A 17,756-nucleotide genomic window follows, 5' to 3' on the forward strand; every position below is an offset into this window, starting at 1 on the left:
AAAGATCCTAAATCAGATCCACCTGTCAATCTTGGAGAGCCATCTGGAGAGGCAGGAGGCAACTGAAGCTTAGCTTTATTTATTGGACATAGTTTTCTACATCCCTTATTTTCATGTATTCCTTACCTACTTGTTGTGGATATAGATGATTTTACTACTTTTATCTTTTAACCTTCCTACTAACCTTGTACATGGTTGATTTATCACCTTTGTTATACATTTGCCTTTACCAAGGAGAATTTTCTTTTCATAATTTTAATATTTCTAGTTGTGGGCTTTTCTGCTTAGAGAAGTTCCTTTAACATTTCCTGTAAAGCTGATTTCATGGTGCTAAACACTTTTAGCTGTTTTGTTTGCCTGTGAAAATTTTGATTTCTCCTTCAAATCTGAATGAGAGCCTTGATGGGTAGAATATTTTTGGTTGTAAATTTCCCCCTGTCATCCCTTTAACTGTCATGCCTCTCCCTTCTGGCCTGCAGAGTTTTGGGTGAAAAGTCAGCTCATAGCCTAATGGGAGTTCCCGTGTACGTAACTTGTTGCTCTCCCCCTGCAGCTTTTAATAATCTCTCTTTATCTTTAATTTTTGCCATTTTAGTTACATCTTTTCCCAGTGTGGTCCTTTTTGGGTTGATCCTGTTTGGGACTCTGTGCTTCCTAGACCTGAATATCTGTTTCCTTTCCCAGGTTAGGGAAGTTTTCATTTATCATGTCTTCAGATATGCTCTCTACATCTTTCTCTCTTCTTCTTCTGGGACTCCTTTAATGCCAATGTTGATATGTCTGATGTTGTCTTCAGTTCAGTTCAGTTCAGTGGCTCAGTCGTGTCCGACTCTTTATGATCCTATGGACTGCAGCACGCCAGGCCTCCCTGTCCATCACCAACTCCTGGAGTTTACTCAAACTCATGTCCATTGAGTTGGTGATGCCATCCAAACATCTCATCCTCTGTCATGTTGTCTTAGGGGTCTCTTAAATTGTCCTCATTTAAACTTTTTTTTTTCTTTTTTCTCGTTAGCTTCAGTGATTTCCACTCCTCTGTCTTAACAGTTTGCTGATCCATTCCTCTGTATCATCTAACTGTTGATTCCTTTTAGTATGTTTTGAATTTCAATTAGTATATTCTTCATCTCTGATTCCTCTTTATGTTTTTAACTCTTTGTTAAAAACTAACTTCTCCCTGTATTCATCCATTCTTCTTTGAGTTCTTTGGTTCTTTGAGCAGCATATTGAAAAGCAGAGACATTACTTTGCCAACAAAGGTCCATTTAGTCAAGGCTATGGTTTTTCCAGTGGTCATGTATGGATGTGAGAGTTGGACTGTGAAGAAAACTGAGTGCTGAAAAATTGATGCTTTTGAACTGTGGTGTTGGAGAAGACTCTTGAGAGTTCCTTGGACTGCAAGGAGATCCAATCAGTCCATCCTAAAGGAGATCAGTCCTGGGTGTTCATTGGAAGGACTGATGCTGAGGCTGAAACTCTGATACTTTGGCCACCTCATGTGAAGAGTTGACTCATTGGAAAAGCCCCTGATGCTGGGAGGAATTGGAGGCAGGAGGAGAAGGGGACAACAGAGGATGAGATGGCTGGATGGCATCACCGACTTGACGGACATGAGTTTGAATAAACTCTGGGAGTTGGTGATGGACAGGGAGGCCTGGCATGCTGCGATTCATGGGGTCGCAAAGAGTCGGACACAACTGAGCGACTGAACTGAACTGAACTGATGATCATTATCTTGAACTCTATCAGGTAGATTGCTTATCTTCATTTCACTTAGTTATTCTGGGATTTTATCTTGTTCCTTCTTTGCAACACACTCCTCAGTCACCTCATTTTGCCTAATTCACTGTTTTTATTTCTATATATTTGGTAGATTGGGCTTCTCTGATAGCTCAGTTGGTAAAGAATCCACCTGCAATGTAGGAGACTCTGTTTCAGGATTCCTGGGTTGGAAAGATCTCCTGGAGAAGGGATAGGCTACCCACTCCAGTGTTCTTGGGCTTCCCTTGTAGCTCAGCTAGTAAAGAATCCGCCTGCCATGAGGGAGATCTGGATTCTATCCCTGAGTTGGGAAGATGCCCTGGAGAAGGGAAAGGCTATCCATTCCAGTATTCTGGCCTGGGGAATTTATGGACTGTAAAGTCCATGGGGTCACAAAGAGTTAGACACGACTGTATGACTTTCACTACAGGCTTTAAGAACCGCCTTCCTCTCTGGAATATTTGCCTAATCCTATGACTCAGCAATTACATTTCTAGGTATATACTCACAAAAATGTGTGCATGTGTGTATTTTCAAAGGACAAGAATTTTGATAGTAACAGAGTAACATTATTCAAAATAGCCCTAAACTGTAAATGACTGAAATGTCCACCAATCATAGAATGAATAAACCAGTTATAGTTTATTTATACAATATAATACCACACAACAAAGAAAATAATAAACTATTGCTAAATACATGTAGATTCATATCAAAAAAACCACAATATTGATCAAAGAAGCCATCCCTCCTCCCCAAAACACACACTGTGTGATTTCATTTAAATAGTATTTGAAAACAAGGAAAACTAATCTATGGTGACAGAAGTAAGGACAGAAGATACATTTAGGGAGAAGGGAAGCGTACTGATTGTCAGGGGACATGATGGGGCTTTTACGTTAGGGTAATATTCTATTTCTGGACCTGGGTAGTGATTACACAAGTGTGTGCACTTTGTGATATGAACTATTGAACTATACCCTGGAATTTGTGTGTGTGTGTTTTGCATGTAAATTGTACTTCAGTAAAAGATGTCTATTAAAATAAAAGAATGATTAAGTCTAGGAGAGGGAATTCTGAGAAAAACGTCATTTTTGTAGTATAGTAGTATAATTATAGCATATAATTATGGATGAAGTTTTAAAAATTTTGCTTTCATTTGGTTGTTACAGTAAACAAAATTTGGGTGGGAGGAAAAAGTAATTTAGTATTTGTTCAAATACATATATAAACTGGAGATGGAGGCCTTTGAGTTCTTTATGAGGACAATATAAATTCAATCAGAAAAAAATTTAAAGTTGGTATTACCATACTCTCAAAGAGAGTCTTGCTCAAAAAGCTGTGAACTTCTAATTGTGAACAATTGCTAGGCACAGTCACAAAAACAAAAGAAAAGTATGTATTTGAATGAGATAATGAACTATAATGGAATGAAATGTTGAGAAAAAACTACCAATAATAACTTTGGCCTTGAAAGAATTACCCTTTCTGACAGTATTTAATCACCAAAGGTCAACAACTTAGTAGACATTCTGAGTTCTCACAGTTAAACCATTTCATCTGTATATAAAAGCTTATTTTTAAAAAGTCTTTATTAAATTTGTTACAATATTCCTTTATGTTTTGGTTTTTTGGCCCTGAGGCATGTGGAATCTCAGTTCCCCAACCAGGGATCAAACTGGCACCTCCTGCATTGGAAGGTGAAGTCCTGACCACTGGACCACTAGAGAAGGCCCAATAAAAGCTTATTTATCTCTCTATTCTCTACAGTAGGATGCATTCAATATCTGGTTGGCAGAATAATAAAATTTTTGAGATGTGAAATTTTCTGTTCCTCTGACGGGAAAGATTTTGGGTAGGGTAGGGGTTCAACTTTGCTCCTAACTTTTGGAAACATTTCTTTCAAAAATTGTCTTTATATTAAGAAAATTCCGGTTTAAATCTTGTGGGTTATGATATGTGTTCATTTTTTGCCCTCTCCCTTTTAAAACTAGTATCACAATGTAAAGATGGCTTAAACTGGGTATGTGGAGTTGGATGAGAAGAACGGGCTTTACCTCATAGAAGAGGAATCTTGTCTTCACTTGAGCCTGGCCACAATGATATCTTATCTAGTTATGCTTGGACTTGTACCAAGGACCAAGAAAGGATCTATAGACCTAACACCAAGAATCACATGTAGTAGTTAGTGTAACTTTGAAGAGGAATATTGTAATTCTCTTCTGCTGTTGTTGTTGTTCAGTCGCTGAGTTGTGTCCAACTCTTTGTGACCCCATGGACGGCAGCATGCCAGGCTTCCCTGTCCTTCATTATCTTCTGAAATTTGCTGAAATTCATGTCGATTGAGTTGGTAATGCCATCCAACCATCTCATCCGCTGTCATCCCTTTCTCCTTTTGCCTTCAATCTTTCCCATCATCAGGATCTTTTCCAATGTATCATATTAATTCTCACCTGATTAGAAATCCCCATTTGATAACCTCAAAACCTTGGAAGTTTGAGAAAGCTTTCCTTTACCCTTTTCTCATCCATGATCTTTAAACAACAGAAAAGAAAATAGCATTGGGCAGTCATCCAGAAAGTGCAGGCTCTCTATTCTCTTGGATCCTTAGTTTCCTCAATCCTATGTATGCTATGTGCAAAGTCACTCAGTCATGTCTGACTCTTTGGGACTGTAGCCGGCCAGGCTCCCCTATCCTCAGCCCTAGACAATTACTATTCCTTGCTTCAGAATTATTACATTTTGAAAAGTATAAAACAGAATGTAAATATAGACTAACACCATTATATTATTAGTTGTAACTGTTATCTTTAAGTTGCATTCTAAATATAAAAGATAAAGCTTGGGACTTCCCTGGTGGTCCAGGGGCAAAATACTCCACACTCTCAACGCAGAGGGCCTGGGTTTGACCCCGTTTCCCAGATGGCTCAGCAGTAAAGAATCTGCTGGCCAATGCAGGAGACACAGGAGACCCAGGTTGCATCGCATGTCAGGAAGATCCCCTGGAGGAGGAAATGGCAATCCACTCCAGTATTCTTGCCTGGAAAATCCCATGGACAGAGGAGCCTGGAGGGCTACAGTCCATGGAGTTGCAAAGAGTTGGACATGACTGAGTCATTAAGCAAGTGTACAGGAAACGAGATACCCACATGCCTCAACTAAGACTTGATGCCAAATAAATAAATAAAATATTTTTGAAAAAGAGAGAGTAATGTCTAGACTTGAAAAGAATATAGGGAAATGAAATCAGAAAGACTAAGAGATGGAAAAATAAACACACTGGTAATTATAAAGGATAAAAAAAGGGCCAAGTTGCAATCTGCAAAGGTCAATACAAACTTTTAAAATTATTTTTCTAATTATATATATCACATAGTTTCAGTCTTGATGTAATGGGCATCTGGGTTTTTTTTCTGCCTTGTAACCTGCCCTCTTCTGGCAACAGCAACCTCTTTGCTTGGAGAACTGCTTTTCCTAAACTCCAAGGTTTTCACATCACTCTCTTCACCTTGCTAGGGGTGGGTATGCTCAGGCATCTGCAGTGACCTGAGTCAGGGGAATCAGCATCCTTCCTTGAAACTAATTACACAGATCCTGATGGGGGAAATCTCTGTTCTCTGAAGATCTAAGTGGAATTAAAAAAAATTTTTTTGGAGCTCTTTCCTCTGTATAATAAACGACTACCTTCCCTCATCCTACCATTCTCACAGTATAGAGGCACTGGCGATCATCTCTGGAGGGATCTGAAACCATTTCCCCCACATTGTCACATTTTTCTTCTAAACACCACAATTGTTTACCAGAGATAATGAAGTTTCCAAGCAGCTAAGAACATGAATTAAGGACTCAGAAATTCTTTGAAAAAACAGGCCAGCATGAAGTAAAAGAAAATCTCAAACATCTCACTTAAAAAAAATACCAAGTTTATTTAGTCAGCAGTGGCATCTCCAGGTACTTAAAATACTTGATTTGTTATCATCAACGATCTAGTCAGCATTTAAATTTCTCAAATTGTCTTAAATTTTTTTTCTTTTAATCATTGGTTTGTTTGAATCAGGATTCAAACAATGGAGCAAAAAAAAAATTTTTTTTTATCATTAAGCACACTGGCTGGTTACATTTTTATCTCTCTTCAAAACAGATACATCCTTGTCACACTCTCATGATGAGCAACAGAATTCAGAAATCAATTCAAAGTCTCTTTATGTGCTTTACAAATACCAGATGAGGTTCTGGTAATGAAACTGTGGGGTAGATAAGCATAAGTAATAGCTTTAGTTACCATTGGACATTAGAACCCCAAAGGAAGCAGTGACAAGAAAACATTTATGTTGATTTTAGGTTCTCCATTTCTTCAACTATTTTGACTTGGCAGTAAACAAAAGGAGATCCACTGTTTGGTTTGCCAATGTCTAATAAAATACTGAAAATTTATAAGGCAAATGTATTAATATATGTATTAAATATAGTTATTAAAATTATCTGTAGCTTTATTTACAAACTGACGTGCTTATCTTTGTCTTTTATGTCCTTGTTTGTTCTCAAGATCAAGGACTGAGAGAGAATATCACCCCTTCTAGGTATAAATGAATATATTTTGCTTCTGACTCAAACATGAAAGGATGAAAAAACATTGTTACCCACAGTTCCACAACCTTCTTCAACCAAAGAGCAGATGCCAAGGGATGAGGAGTTACAGGCTTCTGAGTCATGCCTAATCTCCACCCACTTCATCAAATAAATTAACAATATAAGTGATCCATGTATCTGCGAAGCAAGCTCACCATTCTGACAAGTCCCCTAACCCACTCCCCTCCCCAAAACCATCACTCTTAAGGTCCTCCTAGAGTTAACGCTGACCCCTACCATAGTAACCTAACGGACACATTTCATCATTTCGTATCCCCACCATCTCTCTCTTAACGGGACTTCTGGGTACAAAACTAGATATTCTCCGCTCCCGTCCCCGCCCCAGTGCATTTATTACTGTTAAGATCTTGTAAAGTTAAAAAAAAAAAAAAAAAATCTGTCTCAGGAGCACCCACTTTGCTTCCGCACGCCAAAGCGATCCATCCACGTTTACAGCGCCCTCCCTCTGCTCCTGTGTGCGTCGTATCAGCACCGAGTAGGTGCCCAGGTTCTGATCTCGGGCTAAACCTCATGATCTTCTGGCTGAGCTTCTGTGAACTGAGTCATTCTGGCAAGGAGAATATTCCGTGACTCAGCAGGCCCGAAAAGGAGGATGTCAAATCCCAGATCCTTTCGAGTCTTTTAAAGGCAAGCTGGGGAACATAAACAACACAGTGGAAGAATTTCGCAGTGGGTCTGCTGCATACCCAGGGGAAAAAAATGCCATTCCATTCCCAGCCTTCTCACTTCCTTCCTCGCCCCTGTTAAAAACCACGGGTTACGCTTTAATTTTGAGGCAGGAAATCACTTCAGAAAACTCATTCTGATGCTGCGATCCGGCTCTTTAATCTCCGGGGACCGTGTCAGCCCCCTGACACCCCGGGAACTCTGCTCGGAAAGCCCTGGGGCCGGCCGCGAGCAGCACGGGCCATTCCCGGGGTGGCCCCGCGGCAAGGGGCTGGGGGGGAGGGCGGACACCCCACCTCCGTCCGCAATGTCGGGTCCTAAGGTCCCCGCCCCGGGGCGCGGCCCGCGGGACACCAGGACGGACACCTGGCGTGGCTGGGACACGAGTTACCGCGGCCCAGACCGCGCGGGGCCAAAGGGCCAACTCCGAGCGTCCCCGCCCCTCCGGCGTCGCCCCTATAAGACCCCTCCGTTGCCCCCGCCCCCAACCCCGAGTCTTCCTGGGGACTCGGCGCCAGGGGACCTTGCTGTCCATTTCCCGGCTGGGCGCCGGCTCTCCAGGGGCTCCGCGGCCCTCCCGGCATGCACCGCCCCGCCGCCCCGCCTTCCCCGTCGCCCCGCCCCCTCTCCCGCCCCCGCCCCCTCCTCGCGCCCCTCCAGGCCCCGCCCCCGCCGACCGCGCTCCACGGGCTCGAGCGTGAGGTGCCGCCGCGAGTCTCCGGGGCGGACGCGCAGTCCACGGCGCGCGCGGAGGGCCGGGGAGCGGCTGAGAGGACGCCGGGGTTGGGCTTCCTCCTCGGCCAGACCCCACCCGACCGTGCCGACCCCACCCCCCAGCTCCTTCCTCCCCGGGGGCGCGCGCGCCGGCGCGGGCACGCGCTCGGAAGTCGGGGGTCGGCGGCGAGTTGCGGGCTGTGTCCCGGGTGGGAGAGAGGTGGGCGCGGAGCAGCGCTCAGCCAGCCGCGCGGTTCTCGCCCGGGGCGCCCACCCGCCCGTTTCTCCGGTGGCACAGCCGCCGCCACCGCGCGTCCGGAGAGCCTGGTCACTGGGCCCCGCGGCTGAACCCGCGCGGAGCGGCCTCCGAGGGACGCCCCCGGGCGAGAGGAACGCACCCACGCCCTGGCCTTTGCCGTGGCCCAGCGCGGGGGCGGCGGGATGAGGGGCAGCGACCGGGCCGCGGCGGCGCTGCGGCCGCGGGGCCGCGTCTGGCCAATGTTGGTCGTGCTGGCGGCCGCCGCGGCCGGCTGCGCCCGGGCAGCCATGGACGAGTGCACGGACGAGGGCGGGCGGCCGCAGCGCTGCATGCCCGAGTTCGTCAACGCCGCCTTCAACGTGACCGTGGTGGCCACCAATACGTGCGGGACTCCGCCCGAGGAGTACTGCGTGCAGACCGGAGTGACCGGGGTCACCAAGTCCTGTCACCTGTGTGACGCCGGGCAGCCCCACCTGCAGCACGGGGCAGCCTTCCTGACCGACTACAACAACCAGGCCGACACCACCTGGTGGCAGAGCCAGACCATGCTGGCAGGGGTGCAGTACCCCAACTCCATCAACCTCACGCTGCACCTGGGTAAGCAGTGACAGCCCCGTGTGCCCTGCTGCTGCTTTGCCCGCAGCCCGGCTCCCGGGCCACCTTCACCCCCTGGTCTAGCCTGGACAGGGGCCCGAACAGCCGCCTGCGGGCTCCCTGCTCCCCAGTCTGGGCCACACAGAAATTCCCTTCTCCAACTTCTATGCTTGATCTAACACCTAACTTCCCGCGAGCCAAGATGCTCTTCCCGCCAGCATCTCTCTGTCTGCTTTCCTCTTCTAACTTAGCCGGCTTTTCTTTCCTTAGATTATTCGCCATTTCGGCTTCTTTGGTCCCACTTTCCTGAAGCATGAATCAGAAACCCTCCTCGTCCCCCTCTCCTTGTCCACCTTAAGCCCTTTTACCTTGTTTAAAAAGTTTCTCTCCAGGGTTGAGGGTGATTGCTCTTTGCTCTGCTGAATACGCTAGAGAGGAAAAGGTTAAGGGGATTTGAGGGGAGCAAATGTGTTTACTACCGCTGTTGCCTGCGTGTAATTAAAATAGAAGTTCACTTTTAAAGTTATTGTTCTTGAAAGTTGTTCATCTTTAATGAAGGGCCACAAAGCGATTTCACTGCTAATCTCCGTACGGAGAAAACAAAAGGAAGTATCTGCACCCGCTGCATTTGTTCGGTGAAGTTTGGTCCCTGAGTAAAAAGGCTCTCCTCACTGCCTTCTCTTTTGCTTTGATTCAAGGCAAGTGTAGAAGCATGTGTGAGAGACCTTTTAGAAATCAGGAAAGGGATGTATAGAAAACTTCATCCCTGGGTGGTAGACGAGGATGGACGTGTTTATCTCAAAGAATTGTATGAAAAATCATGTTTGATCTGCGTCAGTTTTTCTTCATCATTGGAATATACAAACAAGCTGAGTGATTCATCATTGTGTTTAACAGAGTAACATATGCATAAGAAACTGACATTTGACATGTAGAGCTTCAGCCTCAGTTAGGTTGAAAGCCATGATTTTACTGGTAGCTGGTAGTAATGAACTTCCAGAGAGAACAGGGTGCCAAGCCATTCTTCTGTCAAATCAGGATAGTTCTGTAAGGCTGGAAACATGATTTGGGGAATCTTTGAAAGGAACTATTTCGTGGGCACATGGTTCTTTTGGTTGTGGTTTTGTATTTTTCTTTCCTCTGCTGTCTGGTACATTAAGTTTTATGTAAGTGTCAAGATTCCAGAGAAAGTACTTGAAAAGTGAAGTTAAATTACTGTGTGTGGAGTAAGTTTTAGAAAAACAGTATTTAGCGCTTTTGTAGTAAATATTTTATTTGTAGACAAATCATTAGGAAGACGAAACTTTTCAAAAATACGTTTATAAACTGGAACTCTGAGGCACCCGTTTTTCAGAGATTGAAGAAGTAAACAGTTCAGTTTTTCGAAGGTATTGGAAACATACGGAGCTAAACCGTATGTTGGAACAGGTGCCCTTCTGAAGATTCTGCAAGAGACCAAGGGCCTTCCAAGACCTTGTGGGGATGCTCTTAGCTCTTTTCTCCTAATTGTTATAGTTTTAAACTTGGCCAGAATTATTTTTGAAATTTTTATCCATTTATTTTTGTTTAAATTTTTGTTTTGTTAAAGTTTCTGTGTTGAATTTTGAATCTCCACGAAGTCTTATTTCATCTGTTTTGAAATATTAAACATTTCGAAGCAAAAGCATGGCCTCAGTGTCTCACATGCCTGAGATTCATTTGAAAACTTCTGCACAAAAATCTCTTATTTAGGTAAAGATAGGGCTGACAGTCTGGACCTTCTGAATTTTCTGCTGTGAGCATTGCATCTGTTGTTGTTGAGTCACTAAGTCGTGTCCAACTCTTTGCAACCCCGTGGACCATAGCCTGCTAGGTTCCTCTGTCCATGGGATTTCCCAGGCATGAATACTGGAGTGGGTTGCCATTTCCTTCTCCAGGGGATCATTCCGACCCAGGGATCAAACCCCAGTCTCCTGCATTGACAGGCGGATTCTTTACCATTGAGCCCCCTGGGAAGCCCTTGATCACTATGTAGTGAAAGGTTATTTCAGGTGAGGGTGTAGGAAGGTAGATTACTCAGTGATTACTCCTCTGTTAGAAAGATAATGTGTTAGGTAAGACAGTATCTTGTCAAGTTAGGTTGCTACTCCTGGACGATGGAAACATGGACTTTGGGTCCTAGTGATTGAACGCTTGATAGACTTTTTTCTCTGAAAATGTTATATATGCTTCAACTTGTTTTGCTGAAAAGTTCTTCAGTTTTGGTAACATTTTTGCTAAATGAAGTTCATAAAACTGTAGATTTAAAACTTCTAAGTAAACAGTTACCTAAAAGTTTTCACACAAGTGCTGTAAAAACATTTTCTTTAAGCTTTTTAGGCGGACAGTTTCTAAAAAACTTGACAAGAACTTATTGTACTTGTTCTTGGAAGGGGAGGGAGATTTGTGTGTAGTGGGGTTAGATGTCTCAATCTCTTTCTCTCCCCTCTCTTTTTTAATGACAAGGATATATGTATTTGTGCATGTTGTGATATCTAACTTATGGCAGATAGACAGGGTTTTATGTATTGGATATTCAATGTATTCACTCCCTAACTCCAGTTACTCCATGGGCTCTAGCTAACTAATTATTTCCCATGAATTCAAGGACCATGACTGTTTGTGCATCTATTAAATCTCCCATCCAGTTCAGATTTCACATACCCTTAAACAAGTGATGCATATTGTGCTCTGCCCTTACGGAGCATGTGAAACTCTACGGGAGCAGTGTGAAAGAACTAGGTCTTGCCACCACTTTTCTAGCTTTCCTTTTAATGTTGAACTTTAAACACAGTAAACTTTAAAATAAGCAAAGTCAGTTCTCACTTAAGTAGTCACAAGAAATATACATACTTTGCCACTGATCCTAAGTCATTTTTTTTTTTTAACTGTAAAAGTGAAACATGACATAATGAATTAAAACAGTATAATGACTAGTGTGTACTTCATCTCCAGTTGCTAAGTTGCCCTGGAGACTGTTGCTCACAATTTCTTTTGTAACCTTCCAGAAACTTTTCATGCATACACATGTATGTATAAAATAACATGATCATTTTAACTGGTCCTTTTTTTGGGTGGTGAGGCATATTTTAATAGATGGCAGGTACAAATTACATGGTTGTACCATTATCATCACTTGTACGAAAGCCAGGAAAATCAGCACTGATTCTGAAAGCAGCCATGTCTTAAGCACCACACACAGTAATCCAGGGTGCAGGGTGTAATGTATCCTTAGATATAATGAGTTACAGTTGCTATGGGATTCAGAACCACATTTTCTGCCTGTTGTGAAGAGAAATCTCAGCAAGGCACCCTTTTCTAAAAAGAAGTTTTTCTTAGTTTGCCTTCAACTTCTGGATCTTCTCTCCTGACTTCTACATGAATTATTCAACTACTTTTTCAAAGTTTAGCTTTTGCGTTTTACAAGTTATAATGAGTTTTATCCTTATCAGCAGAGTAGTTGATAGTAAGATTGTAGCTGAGAACTTGCCTTTTATTAAACAACCTGTTTAATTAACTTGGTAGTCATTTGTAGGTGAAAACTTGGCAAACTGGGTCTTTTGGAGGAGGGTACCTTTCCCTCTTTCTAAAAACAATTATATTAAGGAAAAGAGTGCTTATAAAACCAACTCAGTCAAAGTTTATGAAACTCCTAAAATATACACCAAGACCAGATTGGTGTCCAAACTCGCTATAAGTTTCGGTAACAAACAGTGATTAAATGATGCTTTTAAGCTGTATCTAAGATACTCTTTTTTGGTGTCTAAATTAGAATAATTGCTATATAAGGAAGGATATTGCACTTTATTCTGTTTGGTCCCTTAATGTATATTTAACAGGAAAAAAAACGGCAATTTTTTTTCCCCAGGAAAATCTTTTTAAGGTAGGTTCTGACTCTGTCAGAACTCTGGTGACTTCACTGTGGTATTTGTGTACCCTGAGGGGACACTATTTTAGTTTGTCTCACAAAGGCCTGATTTACATTTTGCAGGTTTCAACTTGAGAAGTTAAGGAGCTCTTCTTTAATGGCCAGCAGTTGGTGAACACAGTTTTATAAAGTTGCTGTTGGCTGGTTTCCTATTCTACAATTCACTGCTTTTTCTCTAAATACCTTCTTCATGTTTCTAGAGTATTCAGAAAAACAGTTTACACGTTAGGAGAAAATTCTGGAGCTGTAAGCTCCCTTCCACCCTTGATTTTGTCATTGACCACATTTGTGGGAGGGACAAAGCTTGACTATTTCAATTCTAAATCCTCTTAGTAAGTCAGATATCCCTTTTGCTATTCACTCCTTAGCCTTGTGCATACATTCTCACATTACTTCCAAATATTCTGCAAACATATTTTAAATACCTACTAAATACATGGTGCAGTACCTGACAGAAGGGTGTAGAAGATTGAAGGTCCATTCTTCAGAAGTTTATACTCGGTTAGATGGAATTTTGGCTTCTCTGATGACTCAGATGATAAAGAATCTGCCTGCCATGCAGGAGACTCGGGTTCGATCCCTGGGTCAGGAAAATCCCTTGGAGAAGGGAATGGTAACCCACTCTAGTATTCTTGTCTGGAGAATTCCATGGACAGAGGAGCCTGACGGGCTGTAGTCCTTGGGGTCGCACAGAGTCAGACACGAGTAACAACTAGCACTTTCAATTACTTTCATTTGGAATTTTCATACCCAGATGTAATGCCATTACAGTACTAAATCAGGAGTGCCTTTGTAGTGTTTTAAAGCGGCCAGTCAATTACTGATTAGATTTTCATAGCTCATTGAAGGAAGGCGAAGATGAGGAGCCTGAGGTTGTGATTTGCCAAAAATTACAGTGGAGGTAGGTTTTTGACTCAGTCTAACATAATAGCTCCTTCAGCTCTTAGCTCCTCTAACAGATCTCTCAGAAGAATGACTAGTTTATTTCAGGGCAACTTTAAAATACAAGTTCATGTATATACTGATTCAGAGATACCAAACTCGCTTGGTTTTCTTTCTCCTGCTTCTGTTCCTTTCCACTTATGTTTCTGAATTTCTTTTTACTTTCTTTCTTTTTTTTTTTTCATGTTACTTACTCTTCTGAATGAACTCTTAATCTCAAGGCTTTCATTACTATTGGCAAATCAGTGAATTCTAAATTCACATTTTCAGGACAGTTTCTTCTCCAGGTTGGACATAGTCAGTTTGGGATGTCCAGAGGTCGTGTCCAAAACTAAATTCATCCCTTATTTTCTTATCCAGTTCAAAGCTGTATCTTAATGAAATGAAGATACAGCTAAATTACTGTTTAGCCCTGAGACTCTCATCCATTCTTTTGCCAAAGACTGTGCTTTATAGGCGCCAGTAAAGATTACTCTTTGGCCAGCGGATAGCATCCACTGCTGAAAGTCTCTGGGCAGCTCTAACTCCATCACTTTCTTTCCCATCCATGCTTACTGCAGTCTGATCAAGACTCCACTTTCACTTCCTGTATCCAGCCTTTATGTCTCTTGGATCCTTAACTTTATCTTGCTTTATTGTAGCTCCCCATGGAATTCTACCTTGATTACTGCAGCAGCTTGCTAACTGATTTGGTGGTCTTTCTGCCTCCAGTTTTGCTCTTTCTATTTGGGCAGCCGTTGCTTGGGACTGAGCACTGGTTCTCAGATGCAAGCCTGTTGATGTTGTATCCTAGCTGAAAATGTCTGCAGTGGTTCCTCAAGTCTTTAAGATCAAGTCCAGACACCTTGTCATGCTGTGTAAGGTACTTTAGGATCTGGACCTTTTTAAACTTCTAGGCTTATCTTTTGTCATTTCATGTGCTCAGAGGGTTCCTTTTTGGTTTGGGACACTTCTCCCTGGTGTCACCACCTATAGGAACCCTTCCCCAGTTTGTTTCTCTTATCCCTTTCCATCCTACTTCCTGGCCTGGATTAGATCTTCCACTCATACCACCCTGCAGGTATCTACCACAGCGCTTATCACATGGCATTGTCTTGTTGCTTTACTTTTCTCCACTTCTAGCCCAGGACGTTTTTGAAGGCTGGGTTGGAGATTTATATTTTTAGTTTTTAGTTAATTGCTTGCTATGCCTCAGCACCATACAGTTTCCTGGGTGTATAATGATTCATTGGACATTGCCCTGACCTCCTGGAACTTGTGGCTTAGATGTGGAGTCCTAGGTCTCTCCTGGGTGTGGGCAAATTATAGCCCACATGCTAAATCCAGTCCTGGGCTGCCACCTACTTTTGTATGGGCCATGAGCTGAGAACAGTTTTTACATCTTTAATTGGTTGAAAAAATCAAAAGAAAAATATTTTATGACACATGAAAATGATAAGAAATTCCAATTTTGGTATCTGTAAAACTCCTTTGAAACACGGTTAAGTTCATTTATTAACATATTGTCTCTGGCTGCTTTTGCACTACAATGGCAGAGTTGAGTGTGTCAGTATGTCCTGGCCCACAAAGCCTAAAATGTTTACTGTCTGACCCTCTGCAGCATGAGTTTGGTGACCTCTGCTTTAGACAGATATATTCAGTGTTATATAATAAGCTTTAAGGTAAAAGGTGCACACACAGTGAGCATTCATTTATTTCACCATTTGGAGGGGGACTGAAACAGTTTATATCTTCAGTGCTTATCTGTCTGTCTGGCATATTGAGCAACATGGTTCAATAGGTATATTGATAAACAAGTAAATAAACGAATGCCTGAACTATAAGAAGCCCCCAAACACTCCATATTAATTTGCATTCTTCTCAGTAACACTTTTGAACTTGAGTTTGTTATCAGTGCCATCTCTTCATTCTCTTGAGATATATGCTATGTTAATATGGTCTGTAGTGGTTTTATTTCTGTAGCTTTAAAGAAAAGTACTAAGTTAACTGGGTGTGGAACTGATATGGAATTGAAAGATCTGTGATTGTCCTTTTTGGGGGCAAAAATTAGACTTTTATATGATTTATAGTTAGCTGGGTAAATTTTAGGAGTAAACTAGATGCTCAGATTTGACTCTCCCTTGTTTTTGTTTGTTTTGTTTTGTTTTGATTGTCACAACAATCTCCTTGTGATTGTTCCTGAAATTTTAATGTTAATATTGTGTATTTTGTCTTTAGAAATGGACATAAATTTTATTTTAAAATATGTGTTCACATGTCTATTGTTGAAATAATTATTAAGCAGTTGTGGGGAAGGGTTGCAGTGAAATACCTTATTTGCTTATTGTGCGTGGCATTTTTAGTTTATTTAACTCATTGGGGTGCAGTTGGAATACAGGCATACTGAGGCATGCCTTCTCTGCAGGATAGTGAAGAACCACATTAAAGTGGTTAGACAGATGAATAATAACCACTTATTGTCTAGAGTTAACAGGCAGCAAAACCAACAGATGCTTCTTTCCTTGGTTCTTGTTTCTGGCTGTATGTAACAGCTTTGCTGCTGTTCTGTTTGAGTTTTAGGGGAAAGTGTCAAAGTTTAGAGCAGAGCTGTTTGTTTATTTTTACTGTCCAACATTCTGGAGGAGATTGTTAAAAATAAGAGATTATGAATCTGTCCCTTATTTTTTTTATTATTATTTTTTTTGTCATTTATTTTAAACTGTCATTTCAAAGGGTAAAATTTCAAGATGACTGTGTGCTAGTTCTGTTCCTTTGCCTACATTTCTTGCTCTAAGATTTGTAAGAGGGCCTTGCTAAGATTTGCAAACCTCTCCTTTCTTATAAAAGGATAAAGTTAGATGTTGCTCATTCAAGCCTAAAATGGACAGCTTGCTAAAAGGGGTTAGCAGAAAACTCATTTATAGAAATGTTGCTGAGGTTTTAGAGTTTTGTGCCAGACTGTGGTGACACTAATTAAGTACATCTGCCTTTCTTTCCATGGTCTCTTCCAGGGGGGCCAGCCTAAAATAACTGGGTCCAGTCAGCCTGGTGCCCTATGCAGCTACATATTCATGAATAAAATAAAGCAGACTTATCTCTTTCTTAGACAGTGGCGCTCTCAGATCTCTTGTGGCAAGGCTGGGAGATGAGTTAAGGGATTTACATCATTTCTTTTAGAACTTAGGAGCTGTATATTCCCTCAGCTCCCTGCTTTTACTCTTTGTTTCCAGCTTCATGGCTGCTTCCTATTACATTGCAGTCAACATTGGATTTTTGCTGTATTATCTTTTTTTGATTTCTGTTATTTTATCTTCTTTCTGTTTTGCAAGTTTTTGAAAGTAAAAATTCAGAATCAGCCTCCTTCACTTAAAAAAAAAAATTTTTTTGAAGTAAAAAATGCAAGTGGTCCTGTGTAGAGTTAGGGACTCAATGAATTTTGTTCGTGCTGATAAATCACAGTGTACATGAAGAATGATTGCCCATAGCAGTGACTGTAGAGATGCCTTCAGTGTTTTCAGAGACATGGCCAATGATCGGGTTTTGTTTTTCTCCATTATATTTCTCACTTTACATTCTGTATCTTGAGTTGCATGGAGATTACATAGGTGTATACATATATATAGATTCAGAGTCATATATTTAATATTTGTGCACTTCATTGTATGTGAATTATTCAAGTTAGAAAAAAGAATTAAGAAACATTTCAGTCTTTTAAAATACAAAAATTATATAGGTGATTTTTTTAGTTTGAGGTGTGATTTTGGTTTAAAATAGGAGAGCACAGAATCTGAGACTTAATCTGAACTCTGTTTCTTTTGCTGTCTTTCTATGCCACCAGCAGCTGCTGGCATTAATAGGCATTAAGAAATGTTTTTTTTGAATGAAAGGATGAACAGGCCAACCAGCTGATCTTCATTGAGGTGTCAGCTGATTTTAACGGACATACCCACAGAGTAAGTTCAGAAGAGCATTCAGGTGAGCTTCATAGTGAGTCTCAGGAAGTGGGGTGCAGGCAGGTGTGCAGGGTGAGCAGTTCTCTTTGCTCTTCTCATCAGTACCTTTAACCAAGTAAGGGTTTGGTTAGTTACCCCTATGGATAGTAATAAAAGATGACTGGTGACTGCTCTGAGGCAGGACAGGTTGAGTTTAGGTTGGAATTCAGATCTGCTGTGGATAGATTATGCTCTTGCCATCGTGCTGTGTTAGAACAAGCCTGGTGAGTGGTGGAGAGCCGAAGAGGACCTT

The 17,756-nt window shown here is 41.9% G+C and overlaps 1 protein-coding gene across 1 annotated transcript in view; it reads left to right on the forward strand.

The window, feature by feature from the left end:
• Positions 1–8,232: 8,232 nt before the first annotated feature.
• The window catches only part of LAMC1 (laminin subunit gamma 1), a 116,971-nt gene continuing 107,447 nt past the window's right edge, over positions 8,233–17,756 (forward strand). The window contains exon 1 of the mRNA XM_061160882.1: positions 8,233–8,647. Coding sequence (XP_061016865.1) covers positions 8,233–8,647 — 415 coding nt within the window. The remainder of the gene's footprint in view (positions 8,648–17,756) is intronic.

The sequence above is a fragment of the Dama dama genome, chromosome 14 (genome assembly GCF_033118175.1).
Source record: "Dama dama isolate Ldn47 chromosome 14, ASM3311817v1, whole genome shotgun sequence".
Lineage (NCBI taxonomy): Eukaryota > Metazoa > Chordata > Mammalia > Artiodactyla > Cervidae > Dama > Dama dama.